At 31.8% G+C, this 27,822-nt stretch overlaps 3 protein-coding genes across 3 annotated transcripts; 1 reads left to right on the forward strand and 2 right to left on the reverse strand.

Moving 5' to 3' along the window:
* Positions 1-268: 268 nt before the first annotated feature.
* LOC130497593 (transcription factor RHD6-like) lies at positions 269-1,909 on the reverse strand. Its single transcript, XM_056990523.1, has 5 exons — positions 1,355-1,909; positions 1,157-1,264; positions 996-1,061; positions 837-902; positions 269-708 (listed from the first exon to the last, which is right to left on the reverse strand). The coding sequence occupies exons 1-5, from the start codon at positions 1,847-1,849 to the stop codon at positions 574-576; spliced, it is 870 nt and encodes a 289-aa protein (XP_056846503.1). The 5' UTR covers positions 1,850-1,909; the 3' UTR covers positions 269-573.
* Positions 1,910-14,488: 12,579 nt separating this feature from the next.
* On the forward strand, positions 14,489-16,551 carry LOC108818427 (probable fructokinase-6, chloroplastic). The gene is made up of 6 exons (XM_018591396.2): positions 14,489-14,833; positions 15,051-15,256; positions 15,327-15,539; positions 15,610-15,945; positions 16,061-16,177; positions 16,261-16,551. The coding sequence occupies exons 1-6, from the start codon at positions 14,659-14,661 to the stop codon at positions 16,393-16,395; spliced, it is 1,182 nt and encodes a 393-aa protein (XP_018446898.1). The 5' UTR covers positions 14,489-14,658; the 3' UTR covers positions 16,396-16,551.
* Positions 16,552-16,604: 53 nt separating this feature from the next.
* Positions 16,605-19,113, reverse strand: LOC130497891 (probable serine/threonine-protein kinase PBL7). Its single transcript, XM_056991138.1, has 6 exons — positions 18,436-19,113; positions 18,094-18,351; positions 17,814-17,995; positions 17,652-17,731; positions 17,411-17,558; positions 16,605-17,054 (listed from the first exon to the last, which is right to left on the reverse strand). The coding sequence occupies exons 1-6, from the start codon at positions 18,833-18,835 to the stop codon at positions 16,674-16,676; spliced, it is 1,449 nt and encodes a 482-aa protein (XP_056847118.1). The 5' UTR covers positions 18,836-19,113; the 3' UTR covers positions 16,605-16,673.
* Between the last annotated feature and the right edge of the window lie 8,709 nt (positions 19,114-27,822).

The raw sequence follows: 27,822 nt of genomic DNA on the forward strand, positions 1-27,822 counted from the left end.
TACTAGTACATGTTTTAATAGTCCAAGGATTAGCATTTAGGAGATGGCCTCACTTTATTAGGAGATGGCCTCATTTTAGCAAAAAAAAAAGAAAAAATTAGCATTTCGCTCATGCTCAAAAACCACATAAGTTAAAATTCAAATAGAGTAGAAAGGTGACAAAACAGATAGATTCTCTAAAAGTGAAGGCCTAAGAAAAATCCAAAAGTGCGGAATTTTATTACGCGTTTCTTCGAATTAAAATCCCATTACAAGATCTGTATTCGGTATACTAGAAATACAAAAATACAGAAAAGAAAGATAATTTATTTACATATATTAGTACTAGTTAAAGATTCCATCCTCGTGTGTACCCAGTAACGGTAACGGGGATCAAGGTGATTCCAGTGCCTCTTGTCTTCTCTTCGTAATAAATGCATTAAGAACTTTTCGTTTCTTAAGCAAGAAAAAAAGAACTCGTTTTTTTTCTTCACATAATTAACGTTACATAATCTTAAGATTGTACGTGGAAGTTATCGAGAGAATCATTGTTTTCCCCGATATTATTACAGCGTAATTAATTATTATGACTCTTCATTTATTGTTGATTGGATTCGAATTCCTGTCTCTTTGTGATGAAGAGAGGATGGCATCAATGGCGTCTTTAACTTGAGAAATGTCTGGAGCTTTTCCTCCTTGTGCTGGCCAAAACTCATCGGTCGCAAGTACCTAACAAATATTAAGATTATTACTTTATGTGTTACATTACAATACACGAAACTAAGTAGCTTTACATATATGATCAACCAATCTCGTGAAATATTTTTTTGAGGGATGTTTGTCAATAATCAATATACCTTAACTTGTAACTGAAGAAACTTGACATAACCAATAGCCTTCTCTAACATCGTCACCAGATCAACCTTCAAGAAATAATACTCCCTCATTATCATAACACTTTAATTTAATAGCTGTATAAGTTTGACATAAAATATTAATTTTGACTGGATGTGTACCTTGTTGCCATTTGGTACAAGTTCTTGCAATGTCTTGAGACGTTCACTTATCCTTTCTCTTCGATTCTGAAAGACATACAGTAACATATGAGTTAACAAATATCGATAAATTGGCATTCTCGGGTTTTATACAAACGACTGTAAAAGTAAAGTAAACAAACCTTGGCTGCTAGGCTTTGTGGATCTTTAGGTGGAGTTATTGTCTTAGGTTTGGCTTTCCCGTTAGCGCCGCTACTCGGTTTCTTTGAGGGTGGTTGAATGCTCTTTCCCTATTCATAATTCAATGATAACATATAAGTAAGCTTTTATACAAAAAATATTCACAAAAGTTCCGGGGGTTAATCGGTGCTTGTAGTTACCGTATATGGACGTTTGTTTCCAGCGGATTTAGGGGAGAGAGACTCATGTCTAGAACCAGTGGTTACGACAGTTGAATCAGAGTATAGCCAGTCTTTGTGGCCTTGATTTATCCCCGGAGTTTCAGTGGGTCTAGGGCTAATAATATCCATATGATGTTGACTCCAATTTGTGAAGCCGTAGCTCATGTTGTTGCCTTCCAAAAAAGACAAGCCACCACCGCAACTTATGGTTGGATGAGGAAAGCTCTCATGATGATTGTTGTTGTTGAAGTTAAGAAATGATGATCCGTTGAAATCTAACAAAGAGTTGTGATCTTCAACGGATTCGCCCGAAGGGTAAAACACAACCCCTTGATGATTTTGTTGATGATCTGAATTCATCGTGCTACTGCTCGAAGCCAATCCATAATTCTCCGGTGATGAGAGATCTTCGGATGAGGAGTTTTGTTTTGAGATGTAATTAGGCTCGTTGGGATGGTCATTAAGGAGTGCCATTAGACACTAATAAGGGTTTGATGAGTGTTTTGGTTTAGGTTTTTTTTTGGGTGGTTTTCAAGTTTATCTATTGGTAAGCAAAGAGAGACTTTGTTCTTGTATAGTTATGTTATGATAAAGGTTTATATAAGTGGTTATGTCTAATATTATATTTAAACTGATGACGTATTTAAAGATTTGTTTTTTAAATATACAATTTGATAACTGATTAGAAAAAGAAGCTGGCATTAAATTAAAGCCAATATTTATAGTCATTTTAAATCTTATCACTTTAAACCTTTGAAGTCATGAATGTATATAGTTCTTAAATCTATTGCTAGAGATATTTAATTATATATGTGTATACATCTATCTTATTAAAACAGAAACATTCTGTTGGACCTAACATTTATTTTGTAAGTTTTTAAATTAAATACACATTTATACTTTATAGTTAAACCTACATTAAATCACTAATGTTCCTTTCTTTATACTACTATCCATGTTTCCAAACAATATACTTATTTCTTTATACTACTATCAATGTTTCCAAACAATATATTTTTATACTACTATCAATGTTTCCAAACAATACAATAATTAATTTTAGTTATTTTATATCTATCATTTTCTCTTTAAATTTTTGTAGAAACTTCATAATTTCATAAATTGCAAAATAATGAAATTTAAAATTTGGATTATAAGATTACAAATTATGAAAATATTACAATTTAAATCAAATTAGATTACATATCGGCCATCCATCAGTTCAATCGGTTAGTCTCGGGTTTCAGTGATTTTTTTAATATGAAATTTTTAAAAACTTAAATTGAATTGTCAGATCTCCGGATTAACTGGTATAATCACAATCGGGTTGAATTTAAAAACACTGATTTAAATGCAAAAATATTTTAAATACACAATCTTTAAAAATTACCAAAATATTTGTTAAGTTATTAGTGAATTTTTTCATCGTAAAATATTCCGCGCTTCTAAAGCGCGGGTCAAGATCTAGTCTATCTTATTAAAACAGAAACATTACAACTTTTTCTAGGTGGATTTTAAAGGTGGACCTCTTAAATTTAAATTAAACATCTAATCATTATTTATAATACATACCATATACAATTTCCACATACATATGATTACATGTGGATTTAATACGTACCATTATTACATGTCGATTTATATACTAAGATATAATACGTACCATTGCTATGAAACTAAATCTTACCTTTATATTGCAATTATACATAATTCATCTGTTTGTCCATATTGCAACTATATATAATATATAGATATAATATATAGATTGTCCATATTACAATTATATATAATATATAGATATAATATATAGATACCATTCTTCTGAAATACGTACCATTCATCTGTTTGTCCATATTGAAATTATATAATATATATATATAGTTAGAATACTAAGATACATATGAATCGTCACATACACAGCAATTAGATACTAAGTTACTGAGAATATATGTTCTAGAAATTATATATATATATAATATATATATAGTAAGATACATATATATTGCAATTATATATAATTCATCTTAAGATTGGTCCATATTGTTCCTTTAAAAAATCGAATCTCTCAATTTTAAAATATACACTAAATAATCTTTTATAGCAAAACCACTTCTCCAAGTTGATTTAACATGCCTACAATATCAGATTTAATAATATCGCAAGTTTTAAAAATCGGTTATGGAAAACCACTTCTCCAAGTTGATTTAACATGCCTACAATATCGGATTTAATAATATCGCAAGTTTTAAAAATCGGTTATGGAAAATATTCTTCTCCAAGTTTATTCTATCAAACCTAAAATCTAGGAAACAATAAAATCGATGTTCTGCTATATTACTATGGTTAATGTAATTGATTATCGAATATTCTTTTCCTTTAAAAATACAGTCAATATTCTTTTATAGAAAACTCATTTCTCCAAGTTGTTTAAATAATCAGTTATGGAAAATCCCCTTCTCGAAGTATATCTTACCCTAAGCTAAAATCTAGGAGTAAATCAAATTGTAATATTTGTATTTATTATGGTTGATTTAATTGAATGTTAAATATTTCTTTTGACCTCACAAAAAATTGTCCATAAATACTCGACTTCCTATTCACCATACGACATTCACAAAAACTCCCAATTAAACAAATGTCGAAACCTAGCACTTTAGTTATGATAGATGGTGTGAAACCTTTAAGAAACAATTGGAAAATTCGAGTTAAAGTTTTTCATTGTCGGAAACAAAACACCAGTTTTGGAGGCGACACATTTGAGTGCATCCTCGCAGATGAATCTGTACTTGCATTTGTTTCAGCTTTTATAAGTTTTTTTCTATTATATTGGTTTACAAATCTGTTCTTTTTTTGTTTTATACGGTGTAAAGATTGCAGCTGCGTGCCAAAGGAATCAGATTTATCGTATGCAACGTGATTTACCAGTTGGAGACTGGAAGACTATCGAAACTTTTAAAGTTACGGCTGCTTCTGGAAAATATCGACCAACTGCACATCAATACAAGTTGAATTTTTCAGGAGAGACCGTGGTAACCAAATGTGATTATTTATCTGATAATCCATATCTTTGTAATGTACTAAATAAAAATCAAAATTAGACATCAGATATAAAATTCACTTTGAAATTATGTAATAATTGTTTTAAAAAATTAAACTTTGTAATGTACAAAATCAAAATCAAAACACATTGTTTATTTAAACACATTAGTACACATTGTTTATTTAAATACATTAGAACACATTTTTATTTCTCAAAATTTAAAATTAGTACACATAGCAATCATGTATAACATTTATTACCAACAAAGATAAAAAAAAATTGACACCCGCTCGGTCGAGCGGGTCATGATCTAGTTGTCCTTAAATTAGAAAGCAATATTGGAGTGGTTGCATGCCCAAAACGAACATAGGTCTCGTGGGTAACTAAACGCGTGTGTTACTTATATTGGAGTTATTTGACTCTTCTAACATATGCCTTAATATCTCCCTTTCTTCAAAGAAAAAAAGTGAATATGTGTTGCGACACACGGGTGCGTCAACACTCAACATCGTATGTTTTCCCACCGGTTTTACCATATGTTTTTCAAATTTTATAAATACTTAAATAATATAAAAAATGAGAGAGTGTCATACAAAATTCTTTTTTTTGATCAAACATTCGATTACTTGAATAAAAAGGGGGATCCAGTCTACACCAACGCAGGAGAAGAAATAGAAGCAAGAGCTGTTTTTGCTAAAGAGTCAGCATGAACATTCATTAAACGAGGAATAAAAACATAAGAGATAGATGTGAGAGAGCGAGCCAGAGTGTGGATATCATGGAGCACGCCCCTCAGAGCCACATCCCGTCCTTGAGTCTTCAAGAGTAAAATGAGGTTCTTCGAGTCCGAGTTAACAGTGAGACTGCTAACATGTGAAGAGACCGCTGCAGAAATAGCAGCCTTAACCGCCAGAGCTTCAGCCACGAGAGCAGAAGACACAAGACGCCGGTGTGATGAGGAAGACTCTGTAACGATGTTACAAGAATCCCGGAGTTGCCAGCCGATTCCACAGTTACCTGTTTTTTGGTCCCATGCTGCATCAGAAAAACAATTCCACATATAAGCATTAACAGTAGGAAAACAAACAGATGGTGGTGATGATCGGACCACATGGAGTGGTAGGGAAGGCTTTTGGATAAGTATCTGAGCCGCCTTCCAGGCTTTAGTGTCTTGTATAGCCTTGAGGATTGTACTCTCTTCCGAAAAGAATTTATTTTCGAAAACTAGTTTGTTCCTGTTGGTCCACAAGGTCCAAAGAACCCAAGGGTAGAGTGGAGTAGTTCCAATTCCCACCGGTGGTAAGGAAATCAGGCGTCGACAACTAGTTAACAGCTCTGCAACCGAATGAATGTTTTGTGCATCTGGTTTGTTCACACAAGGAACCAGACTCCAAACTTTCGAGGCAAAAGGGCATGACAGGAGCACATGAAGCTCTGTTTCTCTATTCCCACACCTTTTGCAGGTTGGAGTAATCGCGATGCCTCTGGTCTCTAAGGCCGAACCCACTGGGAGAGCTTTACTCTTTGCCTTCCATAAGAAATGTTTAATCTTAGGAGAGGTGTCAACCTGCCAAACACACTTTTTCCAATTAAGATCCTGCAAATCAGGTTCACCATTGTTGATCTTTGCTATCGCATAACCAGATTTTGTAGAATATTCTCCGGAAGCTGAGAACAACCACACTCTTTCATCTGCTAGAGGTGTTGAGCTGGGAATAAGTCTGTGTATACTCTCCTCATAAAGAGGTAATGTGTTTTGAACTCTCCTTGTATCCCATTCGTTTGTTCCAGGGATGATGAGGTCACAGACTTTCCAAGATTTAGATTCCTCTGTGGGAGGTCCAATAGGTACTACAGGTTCAGTAGTAGATAGCCATGGTTCCGCCCATATACCCACATCGTGACCTGAACCCAAAGCCCAACCTAGGCCTTTTGTCAGTAAATCTCTTCCGATCAACAGTCCTCTCCATCCATGGGACGCACTGGAGGGTGGTTGGACGTCTAGGAAGGAGTTGTGGATGCAATATTTTCCAATCAGAGTTCGAGCTAGCAGTGAAGATGGTGTCTTGAGTATTCTCCATGCAAGCTTTGCTAACAGAGCGTCGTTAAACTGTGCAATTTCTCTAAACCCGAGTCCCCCTGCAGTCTTAGGCATCGTAAGAGATTCCCACGACACCCAGCAAATCTTTTTTATCCCTGGTGACGAGTCCCACCAGAACCTCGTGAGAATAGACTGGATTTGCTTGCAAAGAGAGAGGGGTAATTTGAAGTAAGACATCGCATATGTCGGCATAGCTGTAAGGACAGACTTTAATAAGATCATCTTTCCAGCACCTGACAGGAATCTAGCTGTCCAACTATGTGACCGTTGTCTAATCCTGTCTACCAAGGAAGCGAAGATATCTCGTTTTTTCCGGCCAAAGTTTTCTGGGAGTCCAAGATATTTCCCCATTCCTTCTTCATTGAGAATATGGAACTGCTCTCTAACATTCTAAGAGGTTAAACTTTTAGAAAATTTAGAAACAATATAAACATTTGTCATGACACTTCTATATAAATTCTTACCATATTTATATCTGTAAGGAATGAGAATGAAATTCGCATTTGTCATGACATTAGAAACGTTTATCTATTCGCGTTTTCTATCTTCTTATGTTTATCTATTCTCATTTCTAAACATAAGTTCAGAGGAGGATAGTTTCAAAAAAAAAAAAAAGTTCAGAGGAGGATAGAAAGTATTCACCTTACCATGTTGAACCATAACATAAAAGAAGAATTTCATATCCATTCCTTTCTAATATTTTCGAAACACGCACAAAAGTATTTCGATCTGGGAACAAAATTTCTAACTTCAAATCTTAAGTTATTTTCCGAAATACCATTATCAGTCGGCCGGTGTTTGGTTTTGGTATCAAATAGTTTGTGAAAAATAACTCTTTGTTTTTCTCAGACTAATCAACAGCTTTCAAATTAATTTGCCATATGTAAAAACGGACTCAAAAACCATATCAGCAGATTGACAAGAAAAATACTCTATATCCTAACGAATGCATACTTATCACCGATATCAGCAGTCGAGACACACAACATAAACATTCACACACACATAAATACAATTTCAGTGCATTTTTTCACCCATTTGTTCGATTTCGTCCTACTTAACCACAATTGTTATGTTCTTTGCTCCTAAGAGCATCTTTAATGGAATAAGTGGGAGAATATAGCTTAAGTGTGAAAAATTAATAAAATAATGTAAGAAGTGAAGTTTAGTAATAATTAGTAGTGGGATAAGTGGGAGCATATATAACTTGTATCTTAATAATTATATAATTTAATAATGTTCAAACATATAATAATTTTTAAAACATTAAAAATAATTTTTAAATTGAAAACATAAAAAAATAATACCAAATTTTATTTGAAAATAAAAAGATATCCAATATACAATTTCAAATTATTATGAAAAAAAAATAAAAGATAGAAATAAAAATATGTTACAACAAGCAATCGATGCATCAAAATATGTTTTCAAAACAGTACTAACACACCACATTAAGAAAAACAGCAGGCTAGCAAAAACTAAACCACATTCCCAAGTTAAATCCTTTTCTTCAATACCATTAGCGAAGATAAAAAAGAAAAAAGCATCGTTCAGAAAAAGACAGCAGGGAGAGAGTATTTAAGCCATGTCACCTTGATAACTATCCCAAAACACTTCTTATATAATAACCAAAAAACACTTTTTGCATAAGTTTTTCCTTTTTTTTCTTTTATTATATTCCTACAAGATGTGTTCAAATATTGCAATAAAGATGCTCTAACTATACTTTTTATACAGCTGACTAAGTTTTGTTTCGCTCTGATATTTGAAACCATTTGACATTGTTTTTTAATATACTAAAACTTAGAACCTTTTTGTCGAAGCAACATTACTCACCACAGTTTATTTTTTAGTTTTAGTAGTATGAACTACTCAATTTCATTCAAATAAATAATTAATATATAGATTCAAATAAATAAATAGAAAGGAAATTAAATTATTTATTGCAAATAAATTTGATCCTAAAATTTCATTTTTTGCTTGCAATTATTACGATTGTACTATAAGCAGAATATCTACTTGAAAACGTTAATTAATCAATTGGATCGAGTTTGTGGACTCTGTACCATTTATAATAAACTCCAAACTTCAAACAATTAAACTTGGTCTTATCAATAAGTTATTTATTTATTGCAAACAGTTTAGCAGTTCGGTGTTTTGGTAATAAAAGTTGAGGAAAATTTGTCATCAAAGACGACTAACCACTGTAAAAACGCACATGATTAACAATTAAACTTAGAAATTAATTTATAATTTGGGATTAGGGAAAACCCTAGATGTCGAGGAAACGTATAGATCTCATATCTTTTTTTTTTTGACAAAGATAGATCTCACATCATATACTACATCATTATCTTATAGTGATAAAAATATTATGAATGAATGTAAATGAAAGTGCTGTATATTACTTTGTTTATGAGTAATTCATCGGGATTGTTAGCTGGCAGTAAGGTGTAATTAATGAACTCAGATTTATATAACTCCAAAATATTTATTAATTAAGAGAAACAAAGAACATAGAAGCAAAAGCATCGCCGTATCTGCCGCTAAACTGCACGTCTTTTTGATTCCCATTTGTATTGCAATTGTTTCATGGTTCATTTCCCCCCGAAGCTGCTTCTTACTTTCATTTCTTTTGTCGACACGTCTACTTTGGAGTAATATACTCCATATCTTTTTTTGGTCAACATGTTCTGCATATTTATTAATCTTTCTTTTAATGTCGAGCTATATATAAGCTGAAATTAGTATTTTGATACTAGAACGTATTAGTGCATTTACTGAAATATTGATTTGCCATTCTTCCTGGCTTGTTTGACAGAAAACATTGGCACCCAACCAAACCGGTTAACAGTAGCATCTATATTAATTTAAATTGTGAAATAAACTATTTTTGTCTGTGTCGGCAAATCACTACTACAGTAAAAACTCTTATATCGGTATTATGATATATATATTTTTTATGTTTTGACTGAATATATATATATATATATATATATTAATTTGTAAAGTATAATTTACAGAAAATTTCATTTTAGATTTGTATATTTTGAAGTATGCTTATCTAAAAATAATAAGACGAATTGACTTTTAATATATACACACATATATATATAGATTAAATATTAAAAATATATATTTTATATTATTATTATTTGATTATTTGGTATATGGAAAATATGTACTCTAAGATATAGAAGAACTTATATGTGTGAAATGATAAAATAACATCAAAATATATTGAATGTTTAAAAAATTAAAGATGCAATTTAGCTGTGAATAAAATAAAAATATTATATTTATATACATATATATTATTTATTAATTCATGTTTATATTGGAATCATATATTTTATTAGGTTTCAAAATGTATTATCATATTAAATTTATCATATATTGTATTGATTCGACTTTGTACTAATTTTTATATTAATTTATTGTATTACTAATTTATTGAAATTTATAAATTTTCTACTATACATTATAAAGAATTATATTTCTTAATTTGCTAGAGAAAAACAACTTAGTTATTAATAATCTATCTTATTAAATCAGAAACATTACAACTTCTTCTAGGTGGATTTTAAAGGTGGACCTCGTATATTTAAATTAAATGTCTTATTTCTTATATATAATATGTACCATAGTCTAACTTTGCATTGATATATTTCCTTAAATACAATTCCTTTGTTTGTCCATATTCCATATATGATTCACATTTATTACATGTCGATTTAAATAAAATAGATTTATTTGTACGAATAAAGAATACTAAAAATATGAATCGTACTAGAATTACCCTATACAATTCATTTTAAATTGATCAGTATACTTTCATTGGTCATATTGATTTTATTTGTACGAATAACATTAGTAGATAATTCATAGACACATAAATAAAGATATGACTATTCTTTAACTACGTTGGGCGTAATCTACTTTCTAAAACAAATAACACATAGCTTTATATATTGCATAGAATATAGTAATATTGTATAGTATATACATATACAATAATACTAAAAACAAACCAAACTGAAATATAATATATATCGACAAAATGCTTTGAACCATTACACACAAAATATATTTGACCTCAGAGATAAAATTTACTTTGAAATTATATAATAATTATTTTTAAAAATTAAACTTCGTAATGTACAAAAAAACATAAGTTTTATATCAAATTTTGTGTTACAATAAAAAGACACAACTCGCGCTTGCAAAGTGTTATTTTTACATACGAAAGACAGTTTTGATATTGTTCTTTAAACACAAAATTTAATTATACAAACTCGATACTACATAAACTAAATAATATAGAATACATTTTAAAAATAAAATCCGTGCGTGGTGCGCATGGCCTTTTTCGAAAAATCGTAGATATGTTTATATAATATATAAATATATTATGATACACATATTTTCTTATAAATAATACTCCAATATAAATTTTGTATGATAAATATTGAAAATATAAAATATATAGCACTATATATTTCAAATAATATATAAAAATCTACTTTACGTTATCATAAATTTTAAAAATCAAATTTAGTAACTAAAACACATTGCTTATTTAAACACATTAGTACACATTGTTATTTATCAAAATATTATATTAATACACATTGCAATCATTTATAACTTTTAGTACAAATAAAGATTAAAAAAAAATTGACTCCCGCTCGGTCGAGCGGGTCATGATCTAGTTTATTTTAATTTAAGGACATTGTGGACCGACCAATACTATACGGATCAAGGATCACAAAGCCGGCTATAACACAAAGGCTCAAAATCAGCAAGACAGATAGTTTCTTACATATTAACCCAAACTTATTTAATACGCAGTGTCTAAAGTATACCTATCTTAATAATGGGATTAATTATTTAACAAGCACGTAGTGTATATATACATATTTGTATATTCTCGGAAGTACACGCAGTGTATGTTGATCATAATATAATCGAATTGACGACATAAAAATCTCATAAGTCGGTCGAAATTCATGTTATAAGTAATAAGTTTAACCTCTTAGTAAAAAAAATCGAAAAAGATGAAATCTATTTGTATATTCAATAATACAAAGTGAAGCGTCACTATAGAAATCCAAAACCTAGTTATGGTAATAAAATTTAAGACCTAACTTATACTAATAATTAAAATATAAAAGTAATATCAAAAAATATTTGTGATAAATAAAAAAGACAAAAACATCATTATATTAAATAGGAAAATAACGTACATGATAGATACATTTTTATCGATTTTGAATCTAATAGGAAAATATTAACAAACGACAGTGTTGAAAGATGCATTTCATCGATTTGAAACTATGGTTGACATGTGACTGAATCACTGTCGGAGGAACCACCTTTTTCAGGGTTTACCACTCATTTTCTTGGAGCCTAGCAAAATTCTGATATCAACTTGCTCTCAGAACCTCTTTAATAGAAGATCACAACGAGTTGTCCTGTTGTATTTGTGCTTTAACCCAATTTGGCACTATAGATTTCAACTAAGGAGAATAATTCAAGAGTGAAAGAACTTCCTTTGCTATTATATTTGCCACGCCATTTCCATCTCGAGATTGAAAGACAAAGCTTGCTTCTTCAAAATGACATTGAAGGTTCAAAATGTAAAAGACTGGGTCATATCTCCTTATTGGGTCATATCTTCAAAAATGACATTAAAGGTTCAAAATGTCAAAGATTGGGTCATAGCAATATAAAGATAAGAAAAATAATCCAAAGTTAGATATTTTTTTGGGTGACAGCTTCTTAACTTGTTCTTCTCCATGATTAGATTTTCTTTTGTGTGTGGCATATATATGAATGTTCAAACGAAGAAAGAAGGACCCATTCAATTTTATCAAATACCATCTCATAAGATATATTTCTATGCACTAAAGTATACATGACTTACCAAATAATTCAAACTAATTTTGAAGAAATTTCAATTTTACCATACTATTGCTATCATTAATCATGTTTATCTTTATTAAATGAATATTTTTGAAAATATCTTTTTCGTTTTTTTTTCTCCGTCGATAATTATAATATTAAAGATAAAAGGGCCCAAACCCATGACATATAAACGGCCAAGCCCAAAAACAACAGCCCAAACAAAAGAACAGAAAGCCCGTAGGCCCAACAGAGAAAACCCTAGCAGCTAAGGCGCCGCCTCTGCGTGCGCCGCTACTCCGAGTCCCTAACCTTCCCGGAGCCCCACCGCTCCCTCTCTTCTTCACCGCAAGACAATCTCGACTCAGATGCTAAACAAATCGGAAAGATACCATCGCCGACGCGAGATCTCCTCCACCTCTTTTCATCTCCATCACTGAGAAAAAAGTTTCGTGTGAAAAAACAGTCTCGTAAACCGTCGGGGAGCCTCTCTACTCCTCCGACTACAGAACCAACACCCACACCATAAAAATCGTCCTCTGCTCTTCTAAACTTCTCGGAGAGCAACAATCGACCACAGTCGAAGGCTCAACCGACTCGAAAAATCATCCACCAACAGATCAAGAAACACCAAGCGAAAAAAGAAAAATACAAAGAAGAAAAAAAACCAAAGCCGCCGTCAACCGAAGGATATGGTGACGCGGGAGCTTAAGCCTGACCGCCCTCCTTTAACGAAACATGAAGCGTGACGGAAACTAGAGCCGACTAGCCAACGGAAAAACGAAGCACCAACGGAAGCAAAAGAGGAGCAAAACGGAATGACTACCATACAACCCACAATAAATCCCCACCGACGGCGTGGCTGAAGGAGCCCACCGCCGTCGGCGAAAAAAAATTTCCCGATCTACTTTCTCTCTCTATTCACTTTCTCTCTCGAGGTACTACGCACAGGAAAATATCTTCTTTGTTAAAGAGACAAAAAAATTCATACTCTTGCTTTGTAGATATATGAATATAAATACTATTTTAAAAATATTTTTTATAGTTTTTGAATTATACTTTTCAAATTTAAACTTTAAACCCTAAACCCTAACCCCCATCCACCTATCAATTTTAAATTTTAAATTTAGATTAATTAACTTTACGGTTATAAATGTATTTTCCCTTTCTAAAAATAAGAGTAATAGTAGTTATTTTAAACATAAAAAATGGTATTATGGATGTGATATTTTTGACAATTTCTCATTTTCTAACAAAGAATTTTTAATAAAATATATAAATAGTTAAGCTAGTAAATTGGAATTTTGAAATTTTGAAATTTGTTTATAAATATTAAATTTAATCAAAAAAATTCTCTCAAATCATAAATCCACTAATCCTTTTTACATGTAAAATTCATTATAGTAAAGTATTTTGAGTACTATTCAAAATTTTCTGCAGACATGAAAAATTCTTTACAAATTTAACTCTTACTCCTATACATAAACTACTGTAACTCATTATAAATTCAACTGTTAGGAATCCCTTTGGAATCCTATTAAGATAGTGATTTATGGTATTTTGGCAAGATTATGTTTTGAGTTCTGAATCTCACTATGTTGGCAATACCATTTTTTTGGAATCAAAACAAGAAAAATTGTTTACAATACCACAAATTAAGTATCATTTTTCAAAAATATTCTCAATCAAATATATATTAATGTTTGGGTTTATACTTTAGTGATTAGTGATTAGTGTTTAGGGTTTAGTATTAAGGAGTTGGAATTGGGTTTATATATGTTTGATAAATATTTTGAAAAATTAGTTTAGTGTTATTTCATCACAAATTTAGAACATTTATGAAAATAGTCATTTACTAATGATAAATATGAAAAGTGATATCAAACTTGTGGTGAAATTGAAAATAAAAAGCTGGTTAGCTAACTAAAATTACATAAACACAATTTCTAAATAGGGAAAACACTACCAAACCAGTGAAACAAGATATCAAATTAGGGGAATTTTTTTTTTCATAATGGTTGACAAATTGTTGTTGTCGGCTAAGTAACTCTCTTACTAAACACAAACTGAAAATTAACAAAGATTCAAAAAAACATTAATTCCTCCTTGGTTCCAAATATAGAACGTGTCGTCGTCAATCATTGCCCTTCGGTTCCTCCGCTCCCTCTCTCAGTCTTCCTTTCCTCTTTAAACGCGAACGCGTCTCAAAAACGCAATCTTTCGAATCTCCTCCGACCAATGGCTCTCCAAGCCACCACTACTACGTTCTCCTTCTCCGCTCCTACTTTCCGATCAACTCCTCCTCCTCCTCACGCATTCACTTCGAAGCGTCGTCTCTCCATCAAATCTTCTTCTTCGGGACTCTCTTCTCCTCCTCCTCCCCTCCTCTCTCTTTCACGATCTAATCTCAAAGGTTTACCATTTCTCCACTTTGATTTTAGGTTCTTGAAATGATTTTACTTTCGTTGATCCTTACATTGTTCAGAATTGTCATCTTCTAGATCTAACTGTATAGTATAATGCTATTGAATAGTAAAGTGTTATATATGTGTATTATATAGCATATAGTATAATCATTAATAAGCGTTACATAAACAAAGTTCAATTTTTTTCTTTCTATGTTAAAAAAGGAAGAGCCTTTTCTAGTGATGGCTCAACAACGCAAGAGTCTCCCTCAGTGGTCTGTTTCGGAGAAATGCTGATCGACTTCGTACCAACCACTAGTGGGCTTTCTCTGGCCCAAGCACCAGCTTTCAAAAAGGCTCCTGGTGGTGCCCCTGCTAATGTCGCCGTTGGTATCGCTCGTCTCGGTGGTTCTTCAGCTTTCATTGGCAAGGTGAGGTGTCACCACCAACCAAACCATTTGATTTTTTGAACTATCTATGAATGTGTTGTTGTGCAAACAGGTTGGTGAAGATGAGTTTGGTTATATGCTTGCAAACATTCTCAAGGATAACAACGTGAACAACGAAGGCATGCGTTTTGACCCTGGAGCCAGAACCGCTTTAGCTTTCGTCACTCTGACTAGCGAAGGCGAGCGTGAGTTCATGTTCTATCGAAACCCAAGCGCCGACATGTTGTTAGAAGAGTCTGAGCTCGATCTGGATTTAATTAAAAAGGTTTTTAACTAATCAAACATCTTTTTACTTGTTTAACCTTTTTAATGAAAATCATCATTTGTTGTGGCAGGCGAAGATATTCCATTACGGTTCGATAAGTCTGATCACGGAACCGTGCAAGTCAGCTCACATAGCTGCGGCGAAGGCAGCTAAGGAAGCTGGCGTGATTCTTTCGTATGATCCTAACCTTAGGCTCCCCTTGTGGCCTTCTGCAGACAGCGCTAGGGATGAGATCCTCAGCGTTTGGGATACTGCTGATATCATAAAGATCAGCGAAGAGGAGATTGAGTTTCTGACGAAAGGAGAAGATCCTTATGATGATTCTGTCGTCAGGAAGCTGTTCCATCCTAAGCTGAAACTGCTCCTTGTCACCGAAGGTCCTGAAGGCTGTCGCTACTACACAAAGGTGTGAAGAGTCCTTCTTTTGACTTTTTGATATCCAAACTAAACTACTTAGCCTTTAGTATTGATACTCTTAAGGTTTTTTTTTTGTTTTTGAAATATTTTTTTCTATTTTACAGGATTTTAGCGGGAGAGTACATGGATTGAAGGTGGAAGTAGTGGACACGACAGGTGCTGGGGATGCGTTTGTTGCCGGAATACTATCTCAACTAGCATGTGATCTCTCTTTGCTTCAGGTAACTGTTGATTCTTTTCATTTTGGGTTTTTTGAGGGTTAGTCAGAGTCATCACATTTTTATGCTCAATTGTTTTGAATCAGGACGAAGAAAGACTTAGGGAGGCTCTAATGTTTGCGAATGCGTGTGGTGCCTTGACCGTAAAGGAGAGAGGTGCAATACCTGCACTTCCTACAAAACAAGCTGTACTCGACGCCCTACTCAAAGCCGTCGTCTAAAATTCAAAAACAAAAATGAAATGAGAAAGCAGATTCAGATTTTTGTTTCTTCAAATCTGTATTGGTTGTTTGTTGTAACATAACTGTATGTTATTAGTAATTTCTCACATTGTTATTATGCTAGCAGCTAACTAATAAACTAGCCTGTTTTGTCAAGTCAAGAGGTATATTTAAAAAAAAAAACTATTTCTTTGCATATTACTGAAGTAGAGATAAATCAGCAGTTTAGATAGTAATATTGAGAAAAAAAAATAATTTTATCATCTTAGTTCTTGTGATTATCTATTACCTTCGCCTACAAAAAGAAAATCATCATCATCGTAGTCTTCAAACTCTGTTGCTCCGAGCATGGCAAGTGCAAGATGGCTCTTCATCTCAGATTTTGTACGTTGCAACTGCGGATAACAGTCCATTAAACTCGAAAGATTTGACTTTGTCCTGCTTGAAAACGTCCTTAGCTCTATTCTCCTGCTTTCACTGCCTATCAAAATCGAAACAATCTCTTTCATTCCAGGTCTACGCGACTCCTCATCCGTCACACATGCTCTTGCTGCTTGGATCATACGCTCCATTGCAACCGAGTTCTTTCTTGTACATGTCAGCCTTGGATCTAGCAACTCCTCTATAGCCTCCATCTCTCTACGTAACAGCGGTTTCGCCTGCCAAAAAGCCAAACCGGTTATTAGACATGTTTAACTACATTAGACCGTTATTGTATTAGACATATTAAAAAAAAAAACAGTCTGAAACTCATAATATTCAAAAAGAAAATACAGATTCTGGTAAACCATGAACAGTTGAACCAAATTTTGTAGTTCAACCAAGCTTGACCGGAACCTGAATTTAGCAGGTTACGTCACAAATTAAATGGCATTTGGTTGGATATTAGGATTATCTTTTTCCATGTTTAGAAATAAGTTAGTGGGGAAGCTTGTGGAAATTAAGTTGCTACAAGTCAATAGGTTTGGTTTAGTAGTAGTTATCAGAAAAATAAAAGATAAAAAAAGACACTTACCCAAACTACCAAATTTTCTTCACCAGATGGTCTTCTTACTTCAATTGGCTTTCGACCCGTTATTAGCTCAAGCAACACGACTCCGAACGCGTATACATCTGTCTTGTCTGATATCTTGCCGTGTTGAAAATACTCTGGAGCTAGATAACTACAACAAGTTTTTTACCAAAATGTATGCATACTTTTATTTCTATATATAGTAATGAATTTATGGGATCAAAAATGTTTTCAAATTAGATACCCGAATGTTCCTTTCACGGTCTTACACAGGAAAGGAACCGATGGTGCAGCTGTCCAAGTCGCCAACCCAAAATCACACAGCTGAAAGAACCCAAATATAGACACTGTGGTTAAACAGAACACTGATCAATGAAACCACAAGGAGTGGTTTAAGTCTCTTTACCTTTGGGTTTTTGTTTGAGGAGATAAGAATGTTGGAGGGTTTGATGTCTCTATGCACAACACATTGCTCAGTGCCGTTATGTAAATAGGATATGGCATCTGCAATCCCTAAGGCGATCTTGTACCTTGTTGACCAAGGCAAACAAAAGGGAACCTTCACACCTCTCTTCTTCTTTTTCTTATCTACATTCAGAAAGAGAGCAAAAAAAACTATCAATCTCTAAAATAACTTGCAATCCAATGGTTGTGGAAAGAGAGAGGATCAGCTGAAGGTAGTTTACCGTGTAAATAGTGTTCAAGGCTGCCACCAGAGACATACTTGTACACCAAGAAAAGCCCTTGTTCAGGATCGATACAGAACCCTAGAAGTGGAACGATGTTAGGGCATTGAAGAGAGCTTGCAATCATCAACTCTCTGCAAAACGACTTTGGTGATTCTGTATCTTCTTTGTCAAGTCTTTTGATAGCCAAGGCTTTTCGCCAAATCCCCATTCTGCCCCTATATACACAGCTACAAGCTCCTCTTCCCAACACTCTCCCTAACCAAAATTACAACAGAGGATCACAAAACTCATCAACTTTCAAGTAGGTGTTTTTTCATATGTTGTGGCTTTAGGGTTTACCTTTTGAGAAATTGCGAGTGGCGGTGACAATTTCACTGTAGCTAAACCGGACCAAGGTATTGGTCACCGGAGAAATGCTCTTCTCAAGCGAAAGAGCCGTCGACCAATTCATCTCCACAGTCGGTTTATCTGTCTCCTTAACCTCATTCACGAGAAGAACCGTCGCCGATCCTTCAGACACCTGAAAAGACTGACAAGACGTTGATGGTTCCTCCCTTCTCATCTTCTCCAGCTCCACCTGTGAGCAAAGACTAAACCTAAATGACGACTGTCCTGAATATGGGTCTGACTCAACAAACGTTGGTCTTGTTTCCTCCAAAAGCCAAGCTTTGTTATGCTCATGAGAGCTCTCTCTGGTTCGACCAGAGAGGAAACAAGCGAAACCCAAATCAAAAATCATTTTTTTTTTTTACTTTTTTTTTTTTGCCAAAATGGGTTTTGATTAATGAAGAGATCTGAAGAAGATCACAAATCAAATACCCCAGAAAACGAGAACAAAAAGCAAAGGGAAGCAGAAAGAAAGTGACAAGTTTTCTCTTTTAATTTTTGAAAAGTGAAAAGTTGATTCTTTAAAGCTTTTGCTTATAGCACTCTTTGCATTTATAAAATGAAAGAAAAGTTTCAAGAAGAAGAAAGATGAATTAAATCGTCAGTGTATTGTTTGATGTTGGTGTGATGTTGGAGCAAAGAAAAAGAGTGGAGGGGGAAAGATAATTGTGAATATATTAATTATTTTGAATAATTGTTAGGATTACAGTTGGAAGATGATAATTGGGTATTAATTAATTGTTTGAATAATTGTTAGAGCGATAAGTTCTTATTGATTTAGAAAGATTAGTTGGTAAAGGTGTTGCTAAATGATCAAAGAGGGACAAGACCAGAGCCCACGACCACGAGATGTTGAGGGTCATAATCAATTATGGAAAAACTAGACTAACTAGTTCTGAGTCACATTTTTTTTTGTTCTTTCTCATATACACATTTGCAAAGAGTTACAATCGAACCAAAAGGGTTACAATCAAACCAAATGTTTTGATACAATATCCTATATCTTTATGTTTTCTTCTCTCTTCTTGTTGGGATCAGAATTTGAAAGTTACTACAAATAAATCAAAAAGTTTTTTGAAACACCCCGATCAAAAGTTAAAAAAAAAACCCATTGAAATTCCGAGTAAAAGTTTACAAAGACTTTACTAAATAGTTTAAAGCCAAATAATGGAAGCCTATATAGTACAACAAGAGTGTTTAAATTAAGCTTTGCTAAGAAGTACATCCAAAACTTTGGCCATCTGTTAGTATGTTTTCTTTTTTTTTACATTTAGTCATTTTCATTCATTTAGCTATTTTTGAATACTTTGTTACTTCTATACATTTCTGACTCCAAAGAATATGATCCAGAGATCTATATGGCATGAAGCCAACAGACTGCCTATAACCACTTGACCCAAAAGGTAAGTCATAGGCCTAGTCAGTGATGGTCCTCGAAAAAGCTCTGACCGGCAGGTTCTTCATGTATGGTCCTCCACCAAGCTCGACCCAAAGGTTTCTCATGGTCCCCGGCCAAGCTATTATTATTCAGAGAAATAACTTACCCAACATCTTCTAGCATCATATCATCATACACACAACAAATCGTCAGAAGTATTGCTCCGAGTTTAGCTAAGTTGATGAAGTTCAGATTGTCAAACCAACTCAGGGGAGACCAACTGAGGTGTGGAAAAGAGTTCAGTTTTATGTGGATAATTAAAGATTCAGATAATGTATATAGGGAAACCATTTTTATTGGAACGTTGCCATGATGACCGATCCAAACATTTTATACTAACCGAAAGCATGGATTAGAGATTTTCTCTCAAGCTCCAGATATGGAGACTAGGAGCTTATAACTTTTACATTTAGATGCATAGTCTCTTCATCTCACTAACCAGCAAATTGACACAACAATCGTGAAGAAGGACAACCATCTGACGAGGGTAGGCAACTTAATTATGAAGCACAACTAATGCAAAGCGAATATATGCAGAAGACACAATTGCAACCAGTTGAAGTACAAGCTACTGAATAAGGGAAAAATATGAAGATTCAGGATACAATCAAGCAATCATCTAACTCAGAGGGACTTATGATGTCAAAAGATCGGTGGTTCCCTCATGCCGCCACAAAAACCATGTAGATTTGGATTGGGATCATTGCTAAGGATTAGGGAGTCTACTAACAAGTCTAAACCTTAAAGATATCATGAAGTTTGTTAAGCTTAATACGATAGCTTCTTGTATAAACAAAGAATAGCTCCAAGTTATGGAAAATCTTAGTAATGTGCTTGGCTATAATCATTTTAGTAGTGACCTCTCCATGTGGTTAAACTATTTTGTGGGATGGTAGTATCAAGCTAGCCATCTTGGCACTCTTTATAACATTGACATGCAAAGACAAAAACACATAGAATTTCAAGTTTGGTGCCATATACTGACACAGTGACACCTATGTTCGGACAAAGGCATTATACATACTTTCACTAAATATGACTACGAGTTAACGTAGTTTATATGAGTCCACTCTTTTCTCGCCACACACAAAACAGAATGACGGACAGTCTTACTTGAATATTTTTTACAAACTGAAGAAAACAGTAGTCGTGAGAAGCAGATTAACTATAGACGTCGGAACATTACATTGGCTGGCCCGCACCCTGTGCGGGCATTGTACAGATTCAAATTATACGGGTAGAGCTGGGTCTGCGGATCGACCCACCCCGTCCGTCCTGCCAACCTGCGGGTCACCTAGTTTTTTTACTCATAATTTCGATCTGCATGACCCGCAATGAAAGATTCAAAATACCTGCATCCGTCCCGCCCAAATTTGCAGGTAATTCGCAGGACCCGCGGGTTAAATATTACGGAATATTTTGTATCTATTTAAGAGAGAGAGAGAGAGATAGAGAGATTTAGTGTTTAACCCGCGGGACCGATTATTTTTTTAACTACCCCAATTTTGATTTATATAGGAATGTTTCCTAGTTTAATATTTTATCATGAATTTTTCTTGGGTGAATTACCAACTAATCATAGTTTGCCAAATAATGTACAACATTTTTTAAAGATAATAAATAAAAAATAATAATTTGTGTTAAGTTTTTAAAATAAATGAAAATATTATTAGCTGCCATTATACCCTAAACCCTTGGACAAATCTTAAACCCTTGGGTAAAAATTCAAACACTAAACTCTAAAATCTTGGATATACCCTAAACCCTTGGATAAATCCTAAACACTAAACTGTAAACCCTTGGGTATACCCAAAACACTAAATCTCTCTCTCTCTCTCTCTCTCTCTCTCTCTCTCTCTCTCTCTCTCTCTCTCTCTCTCTCTCTCTCTCTCTCTCAAATTTGTGTTACTTTCCTATTTGTAATTTGTTAATTTTTTTATTAATAACTTACCTTATTTTCATTGTGTATTATTTACGCAACTTGATATCATATTTATTACTTTGTTTAAATAATTTACCTTTAGTTAATTTGGTTTTAAATTTTTAATAACTTACCTTATATTAAATACGGATTGCTTTGGCAAGTTGATATCATATTTAATGCAGATCAATTTATGATAATATAATAGGTATCTTAATGTTCTAAGATCACCTTTCCTAGAAATCAAACAGATAAATGTTGTAATAACATGTCAAACAGATGAATGTTATAATTCTTGGGTGAATTACCAACTAATCATAGTTTGCCAATTAATGTACATCTTCTTTTAAAGATAATAAATAAAATAATAATAATTTGTGTTAAGTTTTTAAAATAAATGAAAATATTAGTAGCTGCGAAAAGAAGAATTTTTTTTAACAATTTTAAAATCATCACAAAAAAGTAAATCATAAACAATAAACACTATACCCTAAACCCTTGGACAAAGCTTAAACCCTTGGGTAAAAAACCAAAAACACTAAACCCTAAAAATTCTTGGATATACCCTAAACCCTTGGATAAATCCTAAACACTAAACTGTAAATCATTGGGTATACCCAAAACACTAAATCTCCCTCTCTCTCTCCCCCTCATCGTAAACCTTTTTTTTTGAAAAATACAAAAATGTAAACATTTTTTAACATTAATTTGAATCCCAAGAGTATTTACTTCACGATTTTAAATGTAATTTACCATGTTTATAAATTGTTAATTTTTTATTAATAACTTACCTTATTTTCAATGTGGATTACTTGCGCAACTTGGTATCATATTTATTACTGTGTTTAAATATGATTGCACGACAAGTTAGTATCAAATAATATATTCATACAATTTATTAATGGAATTGTGTTGAATGATATATTTCGTTGGGAACTCCACCAACGAAATATTAGTCATAAGGGTCTCTATCTTGTTCAGGAGACCGAAATTTCCAAGATAGATATCATGCAAAGCATCTACACGAATATTAGTCTTCTTGTGCAAGTTAGATTTATTCAAAATAAGACAACAAGATTAAAAACGACTTTGAAAATTTAGAAAGATTTAAAAGTCGAATTAATGTGATACCCCATTGTGCAAGAATAACAGATTCTCAATAAATATCAATAAATATGATTAAACTTTCGCAAGAATTATTCAAATAAATAAGGTAACTTACATTTATAATAGATTCATAAGAGATCATATTAATTGCGCAAGAAAAAATAATAATAATCGATGCATGATCTATCAAAAATGTGCAGATATGTGTTCCCAACTTTCCCTTACTCCGTTTAGTTTTGTTTTAGTATAAAGTGAAATCGGGAAGAAGAAAGAGAAGGAGATGAGAGAAATAGATGGCGTAGGATAGGTTTTTAGAAAAATAAAAAAATTAAAAAATAAATCAGCCAATCAAATTATAAGGCAACAAGATTAAAAATGACTTTGAAAATTTATAAAGATTTAAAAGTCCAATTAATGTGATATCACATTGCGCAAGAATAAATAAAGTTATTAAATATACAATACTATAAACTGATTTGAATTAAATATTAGTATTCTTGCGCAAGTTAGATTTATTTAAAATAAGGCAACAAGATTAAAAACGACTTTGAAAATTTAGAAAGATTTAAAAGTCGAATTAATGTGATACCCCATTGTACAAGAATAACAGATTCTCAATAAATATCAATAAAGGTGATTAAAACTTTCGCAAGAATTATAAAAATAAATCAGCCAATCAAATTATAATATAGTTGACATAGAACTATATAGTTTATGATGATAAAAAATGACAAAAAGAACTATATATTTTATATATATGAATTTATAAGATAATACATTTTATAATATGATAAATTGTATAAAATCATATTTGAGTACAAAGTTGATAATATGTATAAAAAGTTATACTAACTTTTATAATAAAATATTGATTAAAGATTTTGTTCTTTGATGTATAAGCAAATAATTATCTGAAAAACATAGAGAAAGTAACAAAGCATGAAACTTACATTGTAGTTTACGTGTTTTGGATGATATGGCGTTCGTGCCATTATACCCTAAACCCTTGGACAAATCTTAAACCCTTGGGTAAAAATTCAAACACTAAACTCTAAAATCTTGGATATACCCTAAACTCTTAGATAAATCCTAAACACTAAACTGTAAACCCTTGGGTATACCCAAAACACTAAATCTCTCTCTCTCTCTCTCTCTCAAATTTGTGTTACTTTCCTATTTGTAATTTGTTAATTTTTTTTATTAATAACTTACCTTATTTTCATTGTGTATTATTTACGCAACTTGATAACATATTTATTATTTTGTTTAAATAATTTACCTTTAGTTAATTTGGTTTTAAATTTTTAATAACTTACCTAATATTAAATACGGATTGCTTTGGCAAGTTGATATCATATTTAATGCAGATCAATTTATGATAATATAATAGGTATCTTAATGTTCTAAGATCACCTTTCCTAGAAATCAAACAAATAAATGTTGTAATAACATGTCAAACAGATGAATGTTGTATTTCTTGGGTGAATTACCAACTAATCATAGTTTGCCAATTAATGTACATCTTCTTTTAAAGATAATAAATAAAATAATAATAATTTGTGTTAAGTTTTTAAAATAAATGAAAAATATTAGTGGCTGCGAAAAGAAGAATTTTTTTTAATAATTTTAAAATCATCACAAAAAAGTAAATCATAAACAATAAACACTATACCCTAAACCCTTGGACAAAGCTTAAACCCTTGGGTAAAAAACCAAAAACACTAAACCCTAAATTCTTGGATATACCCTAAACCCTTGGATAAATCCTAAACACTAAACTGTAAATCATTGGGTATACCCAAAACACTAAATCTCCCTCTCTCTCTCCCCCTCATCGTAAACCTTTTTTTTTGAAAAATACAAAAATGTAAACATTTTTTTAACAGTAATTTGAATCCCAAGAGTATTTACTTCACGATTTTAAATTTAATTTACCATGTTTATAAATTGTTAATTTTTTATTAATAACTTACCTTATTTTCAATGTGGATTACTTGCGCAACTTGGTATCATATTTATTACTGTGATTAAATATGATTGCACGACAAGTTAGTATCAAATAATATATTCATACAATTTATTAATGGAATTGTGTTGAATGATATATTTCGTTGGGAACTCCACCAACGAAATATTAGTCATAAGGGTCTCTATCTTGTTCAGGAGACCGAAATTTCCAAGATAGATATCATGTAAAGCATCTACACGAATATTAGTCTTCTTGTGCAAATTAGATTTATTCAAAATAAGACAACAAGATTAAAAAAAACTTTGAAAATTTAGAAAGATTTAAAAGTCGAATTAATGTGATACCCCATTGTGCAAGAATAACAGATTCTCAATAAATATCAATAAATATGATTAAAACTTTCGCAAGAATTATTCAAATAAATAAGGTAACTTACATTTATAATAGATTCATAAGAGATCATATTAATTGCGCAAGAAAAAATAATAATAATCGATGCATGATCTATCAAAAATGTGCAGATATGTGTTCCCAACTTTCCCTTACTCCGTTTAGTTTTGTTTTAGTATAAAATGAAATCGGGAAGAAGAAAGAGAAGGAGATGAGAGAAATAGATGGCGTAGGATAGGTTTTTAGAAAAATAAAAAAATTAAAAACTAAATCAGCCAATCAAATTATAATGCAACAAGATTAAAAATGACTTTGAAAATTTATAAAGATTTAAAAGTCCAATTAATGTGATATCACATTGCGCAAGAATAAATAAAGTTATTAAATATACAATACCACAAACTGATTTGAATTAAATATTAGTATTCTTGCGCAAGTTAGATTTATTTAAAATAAGGCAACAAGATTAAAAACGACTTTGAAAATTTAGAAAGATTTAAAAGTCGAATTAATGTGATACCCCATTGTACAAGAATAAAAGATTCTCAATAAATATCAATAAAGGTGATTAAAACTTTCGCAAGAATTATAAAAATAAATCAGCCAATCAAATTATAATATAGTTGACATAGAACTATATAGTTTATGATGATAAAAAATGACAAAAAGAACTATATAGTTTATATATATGAATTTATAAGATAATACATTTTATAATATGATAAATTGTATAAAATCATATTTGAGTACAAAGTTGATAATATGTATAAAAAGTTATACTAACTTTTATAATAAAATATTGATTAAAGATTTTGTTCTTTGATGTATAAGCAAATAATTATCTGAAAAACATAGAGAAAGTAACAAAGCATGAAACTTACATTGTAGTTTACGTGTTTTGGATGATATGGCGTTCGTGCCATTATACCCTAAACCCTTGGACAAATCTTAAACCCTTGGGTAAAAATTCAAACACTAAACTCTAAAATCTTGGATATACCCTAAACCCTTAGATAAATCGTAAACACTAAACTGTAAACCCTTGGGTATACCCAAAACACTAAATCTCTCTCTCTCTCTCTCTCTCTCTCTCTCTCTCAAATTTGTGTTACTTTCCTATTTGTAATTTGTTAATTTTTTTATTAATAACTTACCTTATTTTCATTGTGTATTATTTACGCAACTTGATATCATATTTATTACTTTGTTTAAATAATTTACCTTTAGTTAATTTGGTTTTAAATTTTTAATAACTTACCTTATATTAAATACGGATTGCTTTGGCAAGTTGATATCATATTTAATGCAGATCAATTTATGATAATATAATAGGTATCTTAATGTTCTAAGATCACCTTTCCTAGAAATCAAACAGATAAATGTTGTAATAACATGTCAAACAGATGAATGTTGTAATTCTTGGGTGAATTACCAACTAATCATAGTTTGTCAATTAATGTACATCTTCTTTTAAAGATAATAAATAAAATAATAATAATTTGTGTTAAGTTTTTAAAATAAATGAAAATTATTAGTAGCTGCGAAAAGAAGATTTTTTTTTAACAATTTTAAAATCATCACAAAAAAGTAAATCATAAACAATAAACACTATACCCTAAACCCTTGGACAAAGCTTAAACCCTTGGGTAAAAAACCAAAAACACTAAACCCTAAATTCTTGGATATACCCTAAACCCTTGGATAAATCCTAAACACTAAACTGTAAATCATTGGGTATACCCAAAACACTAAATCTCCCTCTCTCTCTCCCCCTCATCGTAAACCTTTTTTTTTGAAAAATACAAAAATGTAAACATTTTTTTAACAGTAATTTGAATCCCAAGAGTATTTACTTCACGATTTTAAATATAATTTACCATGTTTATAAATTGTTAATTTTTTATTAATAACTTACCTTATTTTCAATGTGGATTACTTGCGCAACTTGGTATCATATTTATTACTGTGTTTAAATATGATTGCACGACAAGTTAGTATCAAATAATATATTCATACAATTTATTAATGGAATTGTGTTGAATGATATATTTCGTTGGGAACTCCACCAACGAAATATTAGTCATAAGGGTCTCTATCTTGTTCAGGAGACCGAAATTTCCAAGATAGATATCATGTAAAGCATCTACACGAATATTAGTCTTCTTGTGCAAGTTAGATTTATTCAAAATAAGACAACAAGATTAAAAAAGACTTTGAAAATTTAGAAAGATTTAAAAGTCGAATTAATGTGATACCCCATTGTGCAAGAATAACAGATTCTCAATAAATATCAATAAATATGATTAAAACTTTCGCAAGAATTATTCAAATAAATAAGGTAACTTACATTTATAATAGATTCATAAGAGATCATATTAATTGCGCAAGAAAAAATAATAATAATCGATGCATGATCTATCAAAAATGTGCAGATATGTGTTCCCAACTTTCCCTTACTCCGTTTAGTTTTGTTTTAGTATAAAGTGAAATCGGGAAGAAGAAAGAGAAGGAGAT

This window comes from Raphanus sativus, chromosome 7, assembly GCF_000801105.2.
Source record: "Raphanus sativus cultivar WK10039 chromosome 7, ASM80110v3, whole genome shotgun sequence".
Taxonomy (NCBI): Eukaryota; Viridiplantae; Streptophyta; class Magnoliopsida; order Brassicales; family Brassicaceae; genus Raphanus; species Raphanus sativus.